We start from the raw sequence: 16,406 nt of genomic DNA, 5'->3' as shown, positions 1-16,406 counted from the left end.
GTACATTCACACGGACATGTTGGAGCTTGTGTGCGCTTGCATCTATGTGAGAGACGGAGACAGAAAGAGAGTTTTCTTCGCTGCTTCCCTCTGCCTGTGTTCCTGCTTCTTTTCTCCTTTTACAACCATTCACCCTCAGCTTTCGCTTCCACGCTTTGATTGGCTGCCACATGCTTCCCCCGTATTTTTTTTTTCTTTTTTTCCCATCCATAATGAATACAAACCTGTCATCCTAACATAGCTCATACGCTTTATGGAAGCCAGCAGCCCAGGCGGGGAGAGCAACCAAAGAAGGCAATAACTTTAGTCTTAACAAAGAAGCCGCAGCCGCCCTAAAATAGCCGAGCGGCAGCGACAAGAGAAGGATCGGAAAAACAGCACATCCTGCACCGCAGCTCAGAACTCAGGAGCAGCTAATGGTCCATACAGTCCCAACAACACAGGCCATTCTAAGCTTCCGCACCTATTTACATATACTGTATATATTCAGTGATCTGGAGCAAATTAGGGCTTTTTGTCTTGCAGCAGGAGCAGAAAAGCAAAATAGAAATTCCAATAAATCAGTTTGCTAATTTAGACGAACACAAGTGCAATAATAAGATGCTATTTGCATTTACTAGAATAAAAAAGAAAAAGAAATCCTCTTTGTTATTTTCCAGTCGAATGCCACTGAATATATAGGAGCAAGTGTTTCATTGCATAGTAAATGTGAAACACGGGATTGTTGGGCCATGCATTTTTATTTATTTTTTTGTATCTTGATGTCTGATTCTGCATCAAGTCGAGGATTATTGTCATTCTTTACTGCAAATGTACACAAAGTCTCCAACTGCAGAAAGAACAAAAGGTCAATGAAGTGGTAAAGAAAGAAATACTCAAATAAGATGGACTGATCATCCATGTAATCTTCATGTTATGGAATTCCTATATCCACCCAAAGAAGCCCTTTTTCTAAAATGTATCAAATTTAAAACTATTTAAATTTATAAAGCAAGGACGCCTAATATTCTGACAGTCGAAAAACAGGTCTTTGAAGATGTTAATGTTGTTCGGTGCTTTCAGTAATTAAAAAGAGGAAGAGGAGAATTCTGTGTTTTTTGCTCCTGAAGTAGTTTGAGTTGCGTATTATTTGTTGGGGTTTTAAATCAGACTTGTATTTAAATGATCTACAGTGAATCGTTTCACAATTTTGAACATGAACTATGAAAGTTGGAGGGCCGGCTTTGTCCCGCAGGCCGCCATCTGGCACAGGGAAAGACATATCAGGGTTACAGAGTAGTATTGTGAGATTTGAGAGAGAGAGAGAGAGAGAGAGAGAGAGAGAGAGAGAGAGAGAGAGAGAGAGAGAGCCATGCGGCACGAAGGCTGCTACAAGCACAGTAGATGTCCTTTGATTCTCAAGGGATCCGGTGACAAGAGAAGAGGGGTTATTAGAGATGGAGAGGGGAGTCGAGAAAAGGGTAGAGGAGCCGATAATACATTTATTTGAGGTCACCATTCCTCCCGGGAGGAGCGGGCTGATGGGGGGAAAATGTCCTAGTGGTGGGGCAGCAGAGTGACAATGAAAGATGGATGAACCCAGCAGCATCCTCGCTGCGTGTGATTGAATCTGATAACCCAGGGTGCTCTGATAGTTTGTCTTTCACGGGGCCCTCCATCAGTCATCGCTGAGCAATAAGCTGCACCCAGTTCAGATTTATCACGCAGATAAACAGGTCGTTTGTTGTTGTTGTTGTTGTTGTTGTTTTTTTTATTTGGGCTGTAATTCTCAGGTCTAAGATGTTGCTGATTGAATGATTAATACCTTTTTATTTTGACTTGTGTTAGGGCTATAATAAAGCAGGCTATTGACAGGTTCCACTGGATATTATCAGTCAGGGCGAAGCGTACAGAGATGCGGCGTTTTCTGTGAAACAACTTGAGCTCCCCTCGAGATTTTGGCAATTGTCAAAAGCGCCGTCATCGGGTCAAATTTATGCGATTGTCTCCTGCAAAAAACGAATGGCATCACACTCGGCTGCACTTTGCATTCAGTGTTAATTAGCATGCTCACACTAAACAAAACAAATGTGCTAAACATTGTTAGAATTGTCATTGTGAGCATGCTGATGTTAGCATTTCAGCTCTGTAAAGCAGCGCTCTGCTGTTTGAGGGCTCCTGTTCCTGTGTCTGTAGTTTCTCTCTCAGTGGTCTTCTAGTGACACGCTGACTGATCACAGTATCCCTCTCACCTGCTATAGGAATTGTGTTTTTTCTATCCAGGAGAGATTCGATTACTACATTAGCCCCCCCCCCCCCCCCCGGTGCCTGAAGAAAAGCCTCTCTCCGGTCCAGCGAGAGGTCAGGGAGAGGATTTTCAGGGTTTATATCACAGATTAGACTCCCGACTTCACCGGTTACATCCCTCCCTTCTCACCTCCTCTTTGACTTTATTCATTCTAAACTTCCTCTCCTTTCTTTCTCCCTCTGTTTTTTTTGCCAGTTGAACCTGTGACAGGGGGAACAGCTGGATTTGACACTGGTTTCGATTCATGATTTGCAATGAGAGCGTTGCTAGTGTCGATGAAGGCTTCACCTTGTTAGTAGAAATGTTTGATTGGAAAGAAAATTAGTTTTTTTAGGGCTGCTATGCAGGTCTAGTATGAAAGTGCAATCATGAAAATGGCTTGTAAATGAACCGTGTGATTCCCTTCTATATTCTAGACCGAAATTATTCTCTCTCAGGCACAACAGGACCTAATCTAAGGCCTGATTGAGAGATTTCCTTTTTGTTCTTGTCAGGGATGGTAATGAAGAAGGGGACCCTGCTGATAGGGTTGATGATAGTGATGATCATATGATGATAACGAACAATGGCGACGATGAGAATCCCCTCATCTCTTCCTCTTCCCCCCCCCCCCCGTTCAGTATCAGCAGGAGATCGCGATGCTGCAGGAGAAGCTGCGGTCATCGGTGCAGAAGCTGGAGGAGTACGAGGCCCGTCTCAAGGGTCAGGACGATCAGGCCCAGAAGGTGCTGATGGAGTACCAGGCCAGGCTGGAGGAGTCGGAGGAGCGCCTGCGCAGACAGCAGGACGACAAGGACCTCCAGATGAAGGGCATCATCAGCAGGTACGGGGGGAGAGGAGGAGAAGAAGCCGTCAAAATGCAGCGTTGTGCTCCGTTCTTCAGAGTCTGATTCAAAGCGGTCCTGTTTGCAGGTTAATGTCGGTGGAGGAGGAGCTTAAGAAGGACCACTCAGACATGCAGGCGGTGGTGGACTCTAAACAGAAGATCATCGACGCACAGGTCAGTTTGCTCGGTCACATTTACAGCAAACATCTAGCGCCCGCTGTGCCTTCTGCGTGGTTCTGCAGACGCTCGTTGTCTGTGCGTTTTTCCAAATCTGTATTTGCTGTCACTTGCGTCCTCTGCTTGAGGAAACAAAGGGTCAAAGAGATGTTTAATTCATAGCAGTCTCAGCTCTGGCATTGACAAGCTTGAATGGCTGTGCGGAATTTCTCGGCTCCCTCCCGCTCCCTCTCTTATAAAACCTACATTTACAAATGTCTTGTCTCGTTTTCTGTCGACACGCAGCTCTTCAATAACCCATGTGGTTCTTATTCATACAGAACTGTGTTTAAAATCCGTCTCGGAAAAGAAAAGAAAATGTTACTTTAGAGGGTTTGCCCGCAAGGAATTCTGAATGTTGATTGTTGAGAATAATTATGAATTAAGCAGAGAATGGTCGTGTCAGCAAAGCTGTTATTTGCTGCAGTCTTCCGTGGATACCATTTCTTCTATAGCCTGGAAAAAGTGTACATTATATGCATACGAACACACAATTAAGAGATTAACGTCAAAGTGATTTTACAACAGAATGGGGGGGGGAAACACAGCTATGCTGCAACATGACATTTGCACAAACCCAGACACGTACATGCATAGGTGATTAATCTCCCTCATGCCTTAATTAATGAGGCTTTGCATCTGCAAACAAACACGCCACAGTCAGGCAATACGTTGTCGCTCTCAGTAAACGGGCAGAGAGAATGGAGAAGGAAAAAAAAAAAGGCAGAAATCTCATTATGAAAACGGGGGAGGGGAGTTTGCTTCTGTGGCTCAGCGCTGCCTACATTATATAATTAACACAGTGAGCCTCGCGCAAGAAGCATTCAGACGAACCGATTTCAAACGGCGCATAATTTATTGCAACTTCTCGCACTTTTTGAATTTTGTCTTTGGAACGGAAATTTAGGAGCGGCCGAGTCATTGACGGATGACTTTTGTAAAACACTTATTTGACTTATGAATTAAAATCATCTGAGTTAATTTGGAGATTAAATCCGTTCCAGAATTCAGCTGAAAATAGAAAATGATGTACGTTCACTACTTCAGTATGATTTGCTTCATTGTAGCTTGCATTTGTTTCTCCTATATTTTGGTATTTTGGTGTGAAAACGTACAATGTAGACACGTCTTAGTCTTCCAGCAGCATCGGGGTCTTTTTTTTTTTAGAAGTCGCTGTCCCGAGAAACAGATCATTGTGGCTCGTCTAAACACAGATTCTACCCTGCGTTTCTCTGACTGTGTTCATGTGTGTGTGTGTGTGTGTGTGTGTGTGTGCAGGAGAAGCGCATCGCATCTTTGGATGCCGCCAACGCCCGCCTGATGAGCGCTCTGACCCAGCTGAAGGAGCGCTACAGCATGCAGACCCGCAACGGCATCTCACCCACCAACCCCACCAAACTGCAGATCACCGAGAACGGGGAGTTCAGAAACAGCAGCAATTGTTAGACGGACCGGCCTCTGACCCCCCCCCCCCCCCCCCCACACACACACACACACACACACACACACACACACAACACACACCCACACCCCCCCGAGTGATCGAGTGCCTGCGTGTGTACAGTTATTCAGAGAGAGGATGTTCTCATGCATGCACGGCTGCATGCCTGTTTGAGAGACCGCGAGGGTGTGCGTGTGTTTTTAAGTACTTTTGGAAGACATTTCAACCTTCTTTTTTTTTTTGGGACACCAGTGCGGGAGTGAGCGGGACAACCGGAAGAGGCGGGACTTAAGCGTGACAGACAGAAACACCCCCCCCCTCCCCCCCACCAAGAGAACAAGATCACCAGACGGCCTTCGTTACAAGGGAGACGGCCAGAGGAGGCGGGGCAGAGCTTGTACATATGAAACTCAAAGCTGTCCATCAGTCATACGTTGCCAGTGTATGTACGCAGTCGCTGGGGGACGGTTGAAGATCCTGCCCACGCCTGGGACAAACCACTATATAACCACACACAGTGACTCCAGCTACACCTCCTCTCCTCCTCTCTCACTTTATTCTTCTCCCTCTTGACGACAACAACAACAACAACAACGCGCATCGAGGATTATCACGCCAGTGGTCTCCAGAGGATTACTGCTTTATTTCAGAAGTCATAGTTTATAAAGAACCAAATAGGAGCTAAAGAAAAAAATAGATATTTTTTGTCCTAAATTATATTTACGTCCCTTTTGACTCCTTGGGTGTGTTCCCGATGAGCTCCGCCCCCTCCCTCCCCCCCCTCCATCCCTATGTAGTGCACTTTGTGAGACGCTATTGGTACATGAAACGCCTTAAGTAAGGAACACACCTCGACTTTATCCCACAGCTCCCCTCTATTTCTGCAAAAAAAAAAGTTTAAAAAAAAAGGCACAACTTAAACTGTGGATTTGTAAAGAATACAAACATAAAATTGTACACGCATAAATGTATTATGAACACTAAAGTAAATTAATTCTATGTGATGCTATATTAATGAAATTTAATATAGATGTATGCATTTCTTTTCTTCGATAGAGTATACACACATATCTATATTTGATAATCTCAAATATAAAAGCAGCCCTTTATTTAGGAGTGAGATCTACTTTTATTTTTCTTCTCTCGCGATGAAAGACTGCGGTGTGTAGCTCGCTTCAGAGCCCCGGAGGAGTCGATCACACCCCGAGCAGTGATCAGCACCGGCGCCTCAGTCACCCTCATTCAAATCTCCCTTCGATGCTTAACCCTTTACATGCAGTATGCACTACATTTGAGAGAGAATGTCTGTACAGTAGTCCTAACAGCTCCGGCATAGCTTGCACAACTTGCACAGTCGAGTGGTCAGTTCTTCTTCTGGTGCTCATCATTGCTCCCGAAAGACACCGATCAGTCAAACCCCAGATTTAAAAAAAATGTTGAGTTTGAGTCGTGTGTGTGTGTGTGTGTGTGTGTGTGTGTGTGTGTGTGCGTGCGTGTGTGTGTGCGTGCGTGCGTGTGTGTGTGCGTGTGATCTTCTCACTCTAGTAGCACAATAGTTATTGAGGGACATGTGTTTAGACACGCTCACTCATCCTATACACTGGACCGGTGAGCCGTTGTAAAAAAAAAAAAAATAATTAAAAAAATGGCCTCCTTAGTTACAACATTTTCTCTCTAAACTGCTTTGTTCGTCAGTGGTAATGAAGTATGCTGCATCCAAACTGTGACTCTATTAATCCTAGTGGCATCATCTCTTTCCTCACTGTCTCTCTCTCTCTCTCTCTCTTTTTTGTTTTTTACACACCCTCCTTCATCCCTCGTTTTTTTTTTTTTTTTCCCGAATGTGAAGATTTCGACTCACAGTTGGTCTTAACACGGGGTTCGGTCCGTCTAATCTCCCCTCGCATTGCTCTCATTGCTCTCATCTCAGCGTCTGTATTTTGTATATTTTTGTATTCATTTTTTTCTTACCTGTAGCGGACTGTATACATCCAGTGTGAGGCTCTGCATGCTCCATCCTCGCTCGCTCTAGAGCCAACGGTTGTGTCTTTAACACCGTTTTGAGTTTCTTCAGTTTCCAATTTTTCGAAGGCGACGATGACGATGATGAATGCTTTGCTGCAGACATATACAGTAAATATATGATAACCTGAGTGCATCGAGAGGCTGGACAGCCTGGGAACGTGTAAATAAAATGCTCACACTATTTTTACCTAATGTTAACAGAGCTTTTTGTAAATGTATCTTGTGCTCAAACTCTGCTGTATCATTATGGATATTGTAAATACAGAATAGCTCGGTCGGTCATCTGTCCTCATTGGGTAGAACTATACAATTAAATGAACCTTTCAGTGTTCTCCCGGTTAAAGCTATTGTTTTTGTGTTTAGAGTGTAATATCACGAGCCAAAAAAAACGGATTAAGTAGGAGTTGGGAAGTTGTGGAGGATGCCACACAACCCCATCAGTCTAGCTCTTTGCACTTTTACGTTCAGTGGTTGGTGTTCATAATTAGCTTCTTCTTTCTTTAGCACAGCACCTGGTTCAGGTGTTTAAAAATGTGGCAAAGTTCAAAAACCGAAGAAAGGTTGTTTTTTTCTGATAAACAGAGCTGTTTAACTTTCTCCTGCTTGAATAGATATGAACATCCTCAGACCGTAGACTGTAGACTGTATACAGTCTCTACTGGAGAATCGTGGCGCAGAAAGAAAAGGGAAAAAAAAGAGATATGGGACTTTCCTCCTCATCATATCGGTCCTTCAACAATATTGTATAACTGCAGAGATTCAAGTGAGACAATGTTACTTTTGACAGAGGAATAATACATTAATTTCTTTAAAAGAAAGAATAGCTTTTACCAAGCTATTGTTTGCTGTTGTGAACTACTGTTTAGCATTTAGTTGACACAGAAGAGTGGCATAACAGTAGTTTTAACATTTATGGGACACGATGGGTGGTTGTTCAATCAAAGGTTCCATCGTCTTGCTTTAAACTGCAGTCTACAACACTACGAGTTAACCGATGAGGCTGTCGTGTGCGTGAACGTCTGGGGCCGACAACAAGTCAAGAGGAAGAGGCTCCCTAGTTGATTTATCCCCTCCATGTTCCCGCCTCAGTTTTTTACAAGTCAGAACACCATGAGCTCACTTTCCAAACAGTTGAAGCCAGTCAGACAAAAGATCAATCAAAAATATAAAGCTATAAATAAAGTAAAAGATGTTGTATGTTTTCTATTATCTTGTAGAAGATACTTTTGTAAGTATGTTGAAAGTATAAAGTATTTGCTGGATTCTGCTTCCTTTGACGACAGTGACAAAACAATAATGTACAGAGGAATTTGTGTTGACAAAATGTGGCTGTGCAATTTATGTACATTTGCAACTAGACCTATTAAAGTTTTATTTAGCTATTTTAAAATCGTGTCGTCTCGTGTCTGTCTCGCTTGCATTGTTCTCCGTGACGTTTTGTCATTATGAAATGTAAATGAAGCTTAATTTGAGTGTGTGCGAGATGAATCACGTGTTCATTATATACTCAAGCAGGCCTGGATAGATGACAAGCAACAAGAGACGCCATATGCTCAGACTCGAGGTCCAAAGGCAGAGTGGAGGGTATGATGGAGGGATGTGACAGACTGGTTTGAGCAGTGCCTACTCCTCAGTGAGCCTGACCTACATACTGCTCGATTGTTATTCCCCACAGTGGGTAGGAGAAAGCCTGAAAATGGGGTGGGGGTGGGGCTGTTGCAAAATGTCTCTCTCACATAGCTGTAGCTGTATTGAGCTGATTGTTATATAAAGATGTTCACACTTTGTTTTTAAATATAACTCAAAAACCAGGGAAAAAGGCAGTATTGGAGTCTTAATCAGTATGATCAAATGGGGAAAAGTGGACATCTAACAGCAGATCATCATGTGTGTGTTTTAAAGGTGCTGTGCTGTTAATTGCTCCCTATGAGGCACATATATTTATTTAGCCAAAGGGAACTGGCTCCCTGGGGCTTCCAAACACATGCATTAAAGACATGAAGCTAATAAAACAAGCTACTCTCCAAAGCTCCAAAAGTATCAAAAGCTAGTAAACAAAGCCACATATTAAAGGAACGTTGAAAAAGTCGTAGTACAGCATGTCGAAAAGATCATAAAAAAGTCATAGTATAGCATGTCGAAAAATATAAAAACGTCATAGTATAATAAGTCAAAAAATATCATAAAAAGTCACAGTATAGCATGTCGAAAAATATAAAAACGTCATAGTACAATATGTCGAAAAATATCATAAAAAGTCACAGTATAGCATGTCAAAAAATATAAAAAGGTCATAGTATAGCATGTCGAAAATCATAAAAAAGTCATAGTATAGGATGGGTTCGTCTCCCGGTATGGGAATGAGATTTTAGTATGTTCCAGAGATGCATGACGAAAAAGATTATGAAAACGTCATAGTATTGCATGTTGAAAAAGATTATGAAAACGTCATAGTATTGCATGTCGAAAGAATAAAAAAACGTCAAAGTATAGCATGTCGAAAAAAGTCATAGTATAGCATGTCAAAAAAGATCATAAAAAAGTCATAGTATAGCATGTTGAAAAAAGTGAAAAACGGTCATAGTATAGCATGTCAAAAAAATAAAAAAATGGTCATAGTGTATTATGTCGAAAACAGTCATAGTATAGCCTGTCAAAAACAATCATAGTATAGCCTGTCGGAAAAAGTGAAAAACGGTCATAGTATATTATGTCGAAAACAGTCATAGTATATTATGTCGAAAACAGTCATAGTATAGCCTGTCGAAAAAAGTGAAAAACGGTCATAGTATAGCATGTCGAAAAAATTGAAAAACGGTCGTAGTATATTATGCCGAAAACAGACATAGTATAGCCTGTCAAAAACAGTCATAGTATAGCATTTTCGAAAAAATTGAGAAACGGTCATAGTATAGCATGTTGAAAAAAGTAAAAAAACGGTAATAGTATATTATGTCGAAAACAGTCATAGTACAGCCTGTCGAAAACAATCATAGTATAGCCTGTCGTAAAAAGTGAAAAACGGTCATAGTATAGCATGTTGAAAAAAGTAAAAAAACGGTAATAGTATATTATGTCGAAAACAGTCATAGTACAGCCTGTCGAAAACAATCATAGTATAGCCTGTCGTAAAAAGTGAAAAACGGTCATAGTATAGCACGTCGAAAAAATTGAAAAACGGTCATAGTATATTTTGTCGAAAGCAGTCATAGTATATTATGTCGAAAACAGTCATAGTATATTATGTCGAAAACAGTCATAGTATAGCCTGTCAAAAGCATGTCGAAAAAATTGAAAAATTGTCATAGTATATTATGTCGAAAACAGTCATAGTATAGCCTGTTGAAAAAAGTTAAAAACGGTCATAGTATAGCAAGTCGAAAAAAAGTCACAGTATAGTATGTCAAAAAAGATGAAAAACATAAACTCAAACATGTCCCAAATGGTCTAGCGGTCAGGATTCCTGGTTTTCACTCAGGCTGCCCGGGTTCAACTCCCGGTATGGGAATGAGTTTTAATGTTTCAGTGATGCATGATGAAAAAGTCATGTCAAAAAATAAAAAAAGGTCATAGTATAACATGTCGAAAAAAGTGAAAAACGGTCATAGTATATTATGTCGAAAACAGTCATAGTATATTATGTCGAAAACGGTCATAGTATAGCATGTCGAAAAAATTGAGAAACGGTCATAGTATAGCAAGTCGAAAAAAAGTCACAATATAGTATGTCAAAAAAGATGAAAAACATATAATCAAATATGTCCCATATGGTCTAGCGGTCAGGATTCCTGGTTTTCACTCAGGCTGCCTGGGTTCAACTCCCGGTATTGGAATGAGTTTTAATGTTTCAGTGATGCATGATGAAAAAGTCATGTCAAAAAATAAAAAAACAGTCATAGTATAGCATGTCAAAAAAAGTGAAAAACGGTCATAGTATAGCATTTTCGAAAAAATTGAGAAACGGTTATAGTATAGCATGTTGAAAAAAGTGAAAAACTGTCATAGTATAGCCTGTCAAAAAGAGTCATAGTATAGCCTGTCGAAAACAGTCATAGTATAGCCTGTCGAAAAAAGTTAAAAACGGTCATAGTATAGCATTTTCGAAAAAATTGAGAAACGGTCATAGTATAGCATGTCGAAAAAAGTAAAAAAACGGTAATAGTATATTATGTTGAAAACAGTCATAGTATAGCCTGTTGAAAACAATCATAGTATAGCCTGTCGGAAAAAGTTAAAAACGGTCATCGTATAGCATGTCGAAAAAATTGAAAAACAGTCATAGTATAATATGTCGAAAACAGTCATAGTATATTATGTCGAAAACAGTCATAGTATAGCCTGTCGAAAAAAGTGAAAAACGGTCATAGTGTAGCCTGTCGAAAAAAGGTATGGGAATGAGTTTTAATGTTTCAGTGATGCATGATGAAAAAGTCATGTCAAAAAATAAAAAAACGGTCATAGTATAGCATGTCGAAAAAATTGAAAAACAGTCATAGTATATTATGTCGAAAACAGTCATAGTATATTATGTCGAAAACAGTCATAGTATAGCCTGTCGAAAAAAGTGAAAAACGGTCATAATATAGCATGTTGAAAAAATTGAAAAACGGTCGTAGTATATTATGTCGAAAACAGTCATAGTATAGCCTGTCAAAAACAGTCATAGTATAGCATGTCGAAAAAATTGAAAAATTGTCATAGTATATTACGTCGAAAACGGTCATAGTATAGCCTGTCGAAAAAAGTTAAAAACGGTCATAGTATAGCAAGTCGAAAAAAAGTCACAGTATAGTATGTCAAAAAAGATGAAAAACATAAAATCAAACATGTCCCATATGGTCTAGCGGTCAGGATTCCTGGTTTTCACTCAGGCTGCCCGGGTTCAACTCCCGGTATGGGAATGAGTTTTAATGCTTCAGTGATGCATGATGAAAAAGTCATGTCAAAAAATAAAAAAAGGTCATAGTATAACATGTCGAAAAAAGTGAAAAACGGTCATAGTATAGCATTTTCGAAAAAATTGAGAAACGGTCATAGTATAGCATGTCGAAAAAAGTGAAAAACTGTCATAGTATAGCCTGTCAAAAACAGTCATAGTATAGCCTGTCGAAAACAATCAGAGCATAGCATGTCGAAAAAAGTGAAAAACGGTAATAGTATATTATGTCGAAAACAGTCATAGTATAGCCTGTCGAAAACAATCAGAGTATAGCCTGTCAAAAAAAGTTAAAAACGGTCATAGTATAGCAAGTCGAAAAAAAGTCACAGTATAGTATGTCAAAAAAGATGAAAAACATAAAATCAAACATGTCCCATATGGTCTAGCGGTCAGGATTCCTGGTTTTCACTCAGGCTGCCCGGGTTCAACTCCCGGTATGGGAATGAGTTTTAATGTTTCAGTGATGCATGATGAAAAAGTCATGTCAAAAAATAAAAAAAGGTCATAGTATAACATGTCGAAAAAAGTGAAAAACGGTCATAGTATAGCATTTTCGAAAAAATTGAGAAACTGTCATAGTATAGCATGTCGAAAAAAGTGAAAAACTGTCATAGTATAGCCTGTCAAAAACAGTCATAGTATAGCCTGTCGAAAACAATCAGAGCATAGCATGTCGAAAAAAGTGAAAAACGGTAATAGTATATTATGTCGAAAACAGTCATAGTATAGCCTGTCGAAAACAATCAGAGTATAGCCTGTCAAAAAAAGTTAAAAACGGTCATAGTATAGCAAGTCGAAAAAAAGTCACAGTATAGTATGTCAAAAAAGATGAAAAACATAAAATCAAACATGTCCCATATGGTCTAGCGGTCAGGATTCCTGGTTTTCACTCAGGCTGCCCGGGTTCAACTCCCGGTATGGGAATGAGTTTTAATGTTTCAGTGATGCATGATGAAAAAGTCATGTCAAAAAATAAAAAAACAGTCATAGTATAGCATGTCGAAAAAAGTGAAAAACGGTCATAGTATAGCATTTTTGAAAAAATTGAGAAACGGTCATAGTATAGCATGTCGAAAAAAGTAAAAAACTGTCATAGTATAGCCTGTCGAAAACAGTCATAGTATAGCCTGTCGAAAAAAGTGAAAAACGGTCATAGTATAGCATGTCGAAAAAAGTGAAAAACGGTAATAGTATATTATGTCGAAAACAGTCATAGTATAGCCTGTCGAAAACAATCAGAGTATAGCCTGTCGAAAAAAGTTAAAAACGGTCATAGTATAGCAAGTCGAAAAAAAGTCACAGTATAGTATGTCAAAAAAGATGAAAAACATAAAATCAAACATGTCCCATATGGTCTAGCGGTCAGCATTCCTGGTTTTCACTCAGGCTGCCTGGGTTCAACTCCCGGTATGGGAATGAGTTTTAATGTTTCAGTGATGCATGATGAAAAAGTCATGTCAAAAAATAAAAAAACGGTCATAGTATAACATGTTGAAAAAAGTGAAAAAAGGTCATAGTATAGCATTTTCGAAAAAATTGAGAAACAGTCATAGTATAGCATGTTGAAAAAAGTGAAAACTGTCATAGTATATTATGTCAAAAACAGTCATAGTATAGCCTGTCGAAAACAATCAGAGTATAGCCTGTCGAAAAAAGTGAAAAACGGTAATAGTATATTATGTCGAAAACAGTCATAGTATAGCCTTTGGAAAACAATCAGAGTATAGCCTGTCAAAAAAAGTTAAAAACGGTCATAGTATAGCAAGTCGAAAAAAAGTCACAGTATAGTATGTCAAAAAAGATGAAAAACATAAAATCAAACATGTCCCATATGGTCTAGCGGTCAGGATTCCTGGTTTTCACTCAGGCTGCCCGGGTTCAACTCCCGGTATGGGAATGAGTTTTAATGTTTCAGTGATGCATGATGAAAAAGTCATGTCAAAAAATAAAAAAAGGTCATAGTATAACATGTCGAAAAAAGTGAAAAACGGTCATAGTATAGCATGTCGAAAAAAGTGAAAAACTGTCATAGTATATTATGTCGAAAACAGTCATAGTATAGCCTGTCGAAAACAATCATAGTATAGCCTGTCGAAAAAAGTGAAAAACGGTCATAGTATAGCATGTCGAAAAAATTGAAAAACGGTCATAGTATATTATGTCGAAAACAGTCATAATATAGCCTGTCAAAAAAAGTCATAGTATAGCATGTCGAAAAAAGTGAAAAACTGTCATAGTATATTATGTCGAAAACAGTCATAGTATAGCCTGTCGAAAATGGTCATAGTATAGCATGTCGAAAAAATTGAGAAACGGTCATAGTATAGCAAGTCGAAAAAAAGTCACAATATAGTATGTCAAAAAAGATGAAAAACATATAATCAAATATGTCCCATATGGTCTAGCGGTCAGGATTCCTGGTTTTCACTCAGGCTGCCTGGGTTCAACTCCCGGTATTGGAATGAGTTTTAATGTTTCAGTGATGCATGATGAAAAAGTCATGTCAAAAAATAAAAAAACAGTCATAGTATAGCATGTCAAAAAAAGTGAAAAACGGTCATAGTATAGCATTTTCGAAAAAATTGAGAAACGGTTATAGTATAGCATGTTGAAAAAAGTGAAAAACTGTCATAGTATAGCCTGTCAAAAAGAGTCATAGTATAGCCTGTCGAAAACAGTCATAGTATAGCCTGTCGAAAAAAGTTAAAAACGGTCATAGTATAGCATTTTCGAAAAAATTGAGAAACGGTCATAGTATAGCATGTCGAAAAAAGTAAAAAAACGGTAATAGTATATTATGTTGAAAACAGTCATAGTATAGCCTGTTGAAAACAATCATAGTATAGCCTGTCGGAAAAAGTTAAAAACGGTCATCGTATAGCATGTCGAAAAAATTGAAAAACAGTCATAGTATAATATGTCGAAAACAGTCATAGTATATTATGTCGAAAACAGTCATAGTATAGCCTGTCGAAAAAAATGAAAAACGGTCATAGTGTAGCCTGTCGAAAAAAGGTATGGGAATGAGTTTTAATGTTTCAGTGATGCATGATGAAAAAGTCATGTCAAAAAATAAAAAAACGGTCATAGTATAGCATGTCGAAAAAATTGAAAAACAGTCATAGTATATTATGTCGAAAACAGTCATAGTATATTATGTCGAAAACAGTCATAGTATAGCCTGTCGAAAAAAGTGAAAAACGGTCATAATATAGCATGTTGAAAAAATTGAAAAACGGTCGTAGTATATTATGTCGAAAACAGTCATAGTATAGCCTGTCAAAAACAGTCATAGTATAGCATGTCGAAAAAATTGAAAAATTGTCATAGTATATTACCTCGAAAACGGTCATAGTATAGCCTGTCGAAAAAAGTTAAAAACGGTCATAGTATAGCAAGTCGAAAAAAAGTCACAGTATAGTATGTCAAAAAAGATGAAAAACATAAAATCAAACATGTCCCATATGGTCTAGCGGTCAGGATTCCTGGTTTTCACTCAGGCTGCCCGGTTTCAACTCCCGGTATGGGAATGAGTTTTAATGCTTCAGTGATGCATGATGAAAAAGTCATGTCAAAAAATAAAAAAAGGTCATAGTATAACATGTCGAAAAAAGTGAAAAACGGTCATAGTATAGCATTTTCGAAAAAATTGAGAAACGGTCATAGTATAGCATGTCGAAAAAAGTGAAAAACTGTCATAGTATAGCCTGTTAAAAACAGTCATAGTATAGCCTGTCGAAAACAATCAGAGCATAGCATGTCGAAAAAAGTGAAAAACGGTAATAGTATATTATGTCGAAAACAGTCATAGTATAGCCTGTCGAAAACAATCAGAGTATAGCCTGTCAAAAAAAGTTAAAAACGGTCATAGTATAGCAAGTCGAAAAAAAGTCACAGTATAGTATGTCAAAAAAGATGAAAAACATAAAATCAAACATGTCCCATATGGTCTAGCGGTCAGGATTCCTGGTTTTCACTCAGGCTGCCCGGGTTCAACTCCCGGTATGGGAATGAGTTTTAATGTTTCAGTGATGCATGATGAAAAAGTCATGTCAAAAAATAAAAAAAGGTCATAGTATAACATGTCGAAAAAAGTGAAAAACGGTCATAGTATAGCATTTTCGAAAAAATTGAGAAACTGTCATAGTATAGCATGTCGAAAAAAGTGAAAAACTGTCATAGTATAGCCTGTCAAAAACAGTCATAGTATAGCCTGTCGAAAACAATCAGAGCATAGCATGTCGAAAAAAGTGAAAAACGGTAATAGTATATTATGTCGAAAACAGTCATAGTATAGCCTGTCGAAAACAATCAGAGTATAGCCTGTCAAAAAAAGTTAAAAACGGTCATAGTATAGCAAGTCGAAAAAAAGTCACAGTATAGTATGTCAAAAAAGATGAAAAACATAAAATCAAACATGTCCCATATGGTCTAGCGGTCAGGATTCCTGGTTTTCACTCAGGCTGCCCGGGTTCAACTCCCGGTATGGGAATGAGTTTTAATGTTTCAGTGATGCATGATGAAAAAGTCATGTCAAAAAATAAAAAAACAGTCATAGTATAGCATGTCGAAAAAAGTGAAAAACGGTCATAGTATAGCATTTTTGAAAAAATTGAGAAACGGTCATAGTATAGCATGTCGAAAAAAGTAAAAAACTGTCATAGTATAGCCT

The 16,406-nt window shown here is 38.8% G+C and overlaps 1 protein-coding gene and 6 non-coding genes across 7 annotated transcripts in view; all 7 read left to right on the top strand.

The window, feature by feature from the left end:
* dab2ipb (DAB2 interacting protein b) overlaps positions 1 to 8,177 on the top strand; it is a 33,506-nt gene extending 25,329 nt beyond the window's left edge. Inside the window, exons 11-13 of the mRNA XM_068706630.1 lie at positions 2,908 to 3,110; positions 3,200 to 3,287; positions 4,608 to 8,177. Coding sequence (XP_068562731.1) covers positions 2,908 to 3,110; positions 3,200 to 3,287; positions 4,608 to 4,775 — 459 coding nt within the window. The 3' untranslated portion in view covers positions 4,776 to 8,177. The remainder of the gene's footprint in view (positions 1 to 2,907; positions 3,111 to 3,199; positions 3,288 to 4,607) is intronic.
* Positions 8,178 to 11,624: 3,447 nt separating this feature from the next.
* On the top strand, positions 11,625 to 11,696 carry trnae-uuc (transfer RNA glutamic acid (anticodon UUC)). Its single transcript has one exon. It is a non-coding gene; the product is annotated as a tRNA-Glu (tRNA).
* Positions 11,697 to 12,105: 409 nt separating this feature from the next.
* On the top strand, positions 12,106 to 12,177 carry trnae-uuc (transfer RNA glutamic acid (anticodon UUC)). The gene has a single exon. It is a non-coding gene; the product is annotated as a tRNA-Glu (tRNA).
* Positions 12,178 to 12,586: 409 nt separating this feature from the next.
* On the top strand, positions 12,587 to 12,658 carry trnae-uuc (transfer RNA glutamic acid (anticodon UUC)). Its single transcript has one exon. It is a non-coding gene; the product is annotated as a tRNA-Glu (tRNA).
* Positions 12,659 to 13,559: 901 nt separating this feature from the next.
* Positions 13,560 to 13,631, top strand: trnae-uuc (transfer RNA glutamic acid (anticodon UUC)). Its single transcript has one exon. It is a non-coding gene; the product is annotated as a tRNA-Glu (tRNA).
* Positions 13,632 to 15,673: 2,042 nt separating this feature from the next.
* On the top strand, positions 15,674 to 15,745 carry trnae-uuc (transfer RNA glutamic acid (anticodon UUC)). Its single transcript has one exon. It is a non-coding gene; the product is annotated as a tRNA-Glu (tRNA).
* Positions 15,746 to 16,154: 409 nt separating this feature from the next.
* On the top strand, positions 16,155 to 16,226 carry trnae-uuc (transfer RNA glutamic acid (anticodon UUC)). The gene has a single exon. It is a non-coding gene; the product is annotated as a tRNA-Glu (tRNA).
* The last annotated feature ends 180 nt before the right edge of the window (positions 16,227 to 16,406 follow it).

This window comes from Cebidichthys violaceus, unplaced genomic scaffold (genome assembly GCF_023349555.1).
Source record: "Cebidichthys violaceus isolate CVI_PGR_0920_01 unplaced genomic scaffold, fCebVio1.0.p SCAF_12, whole genome shotgun sequence".
NCBI classification, from domain to species: domain Eukaryota; kingdom Metazoa; phylum Chordata; class Actinopteri; order Perciformes; family Stichaeidae; genus Cebidichthys; species Cebidichthys violaceus.
The sequence above is the reverse complement of the archived record's forward strand: the minus strand, read 5'-3'. Positions and strand labels throughout refer to the sequence as shown.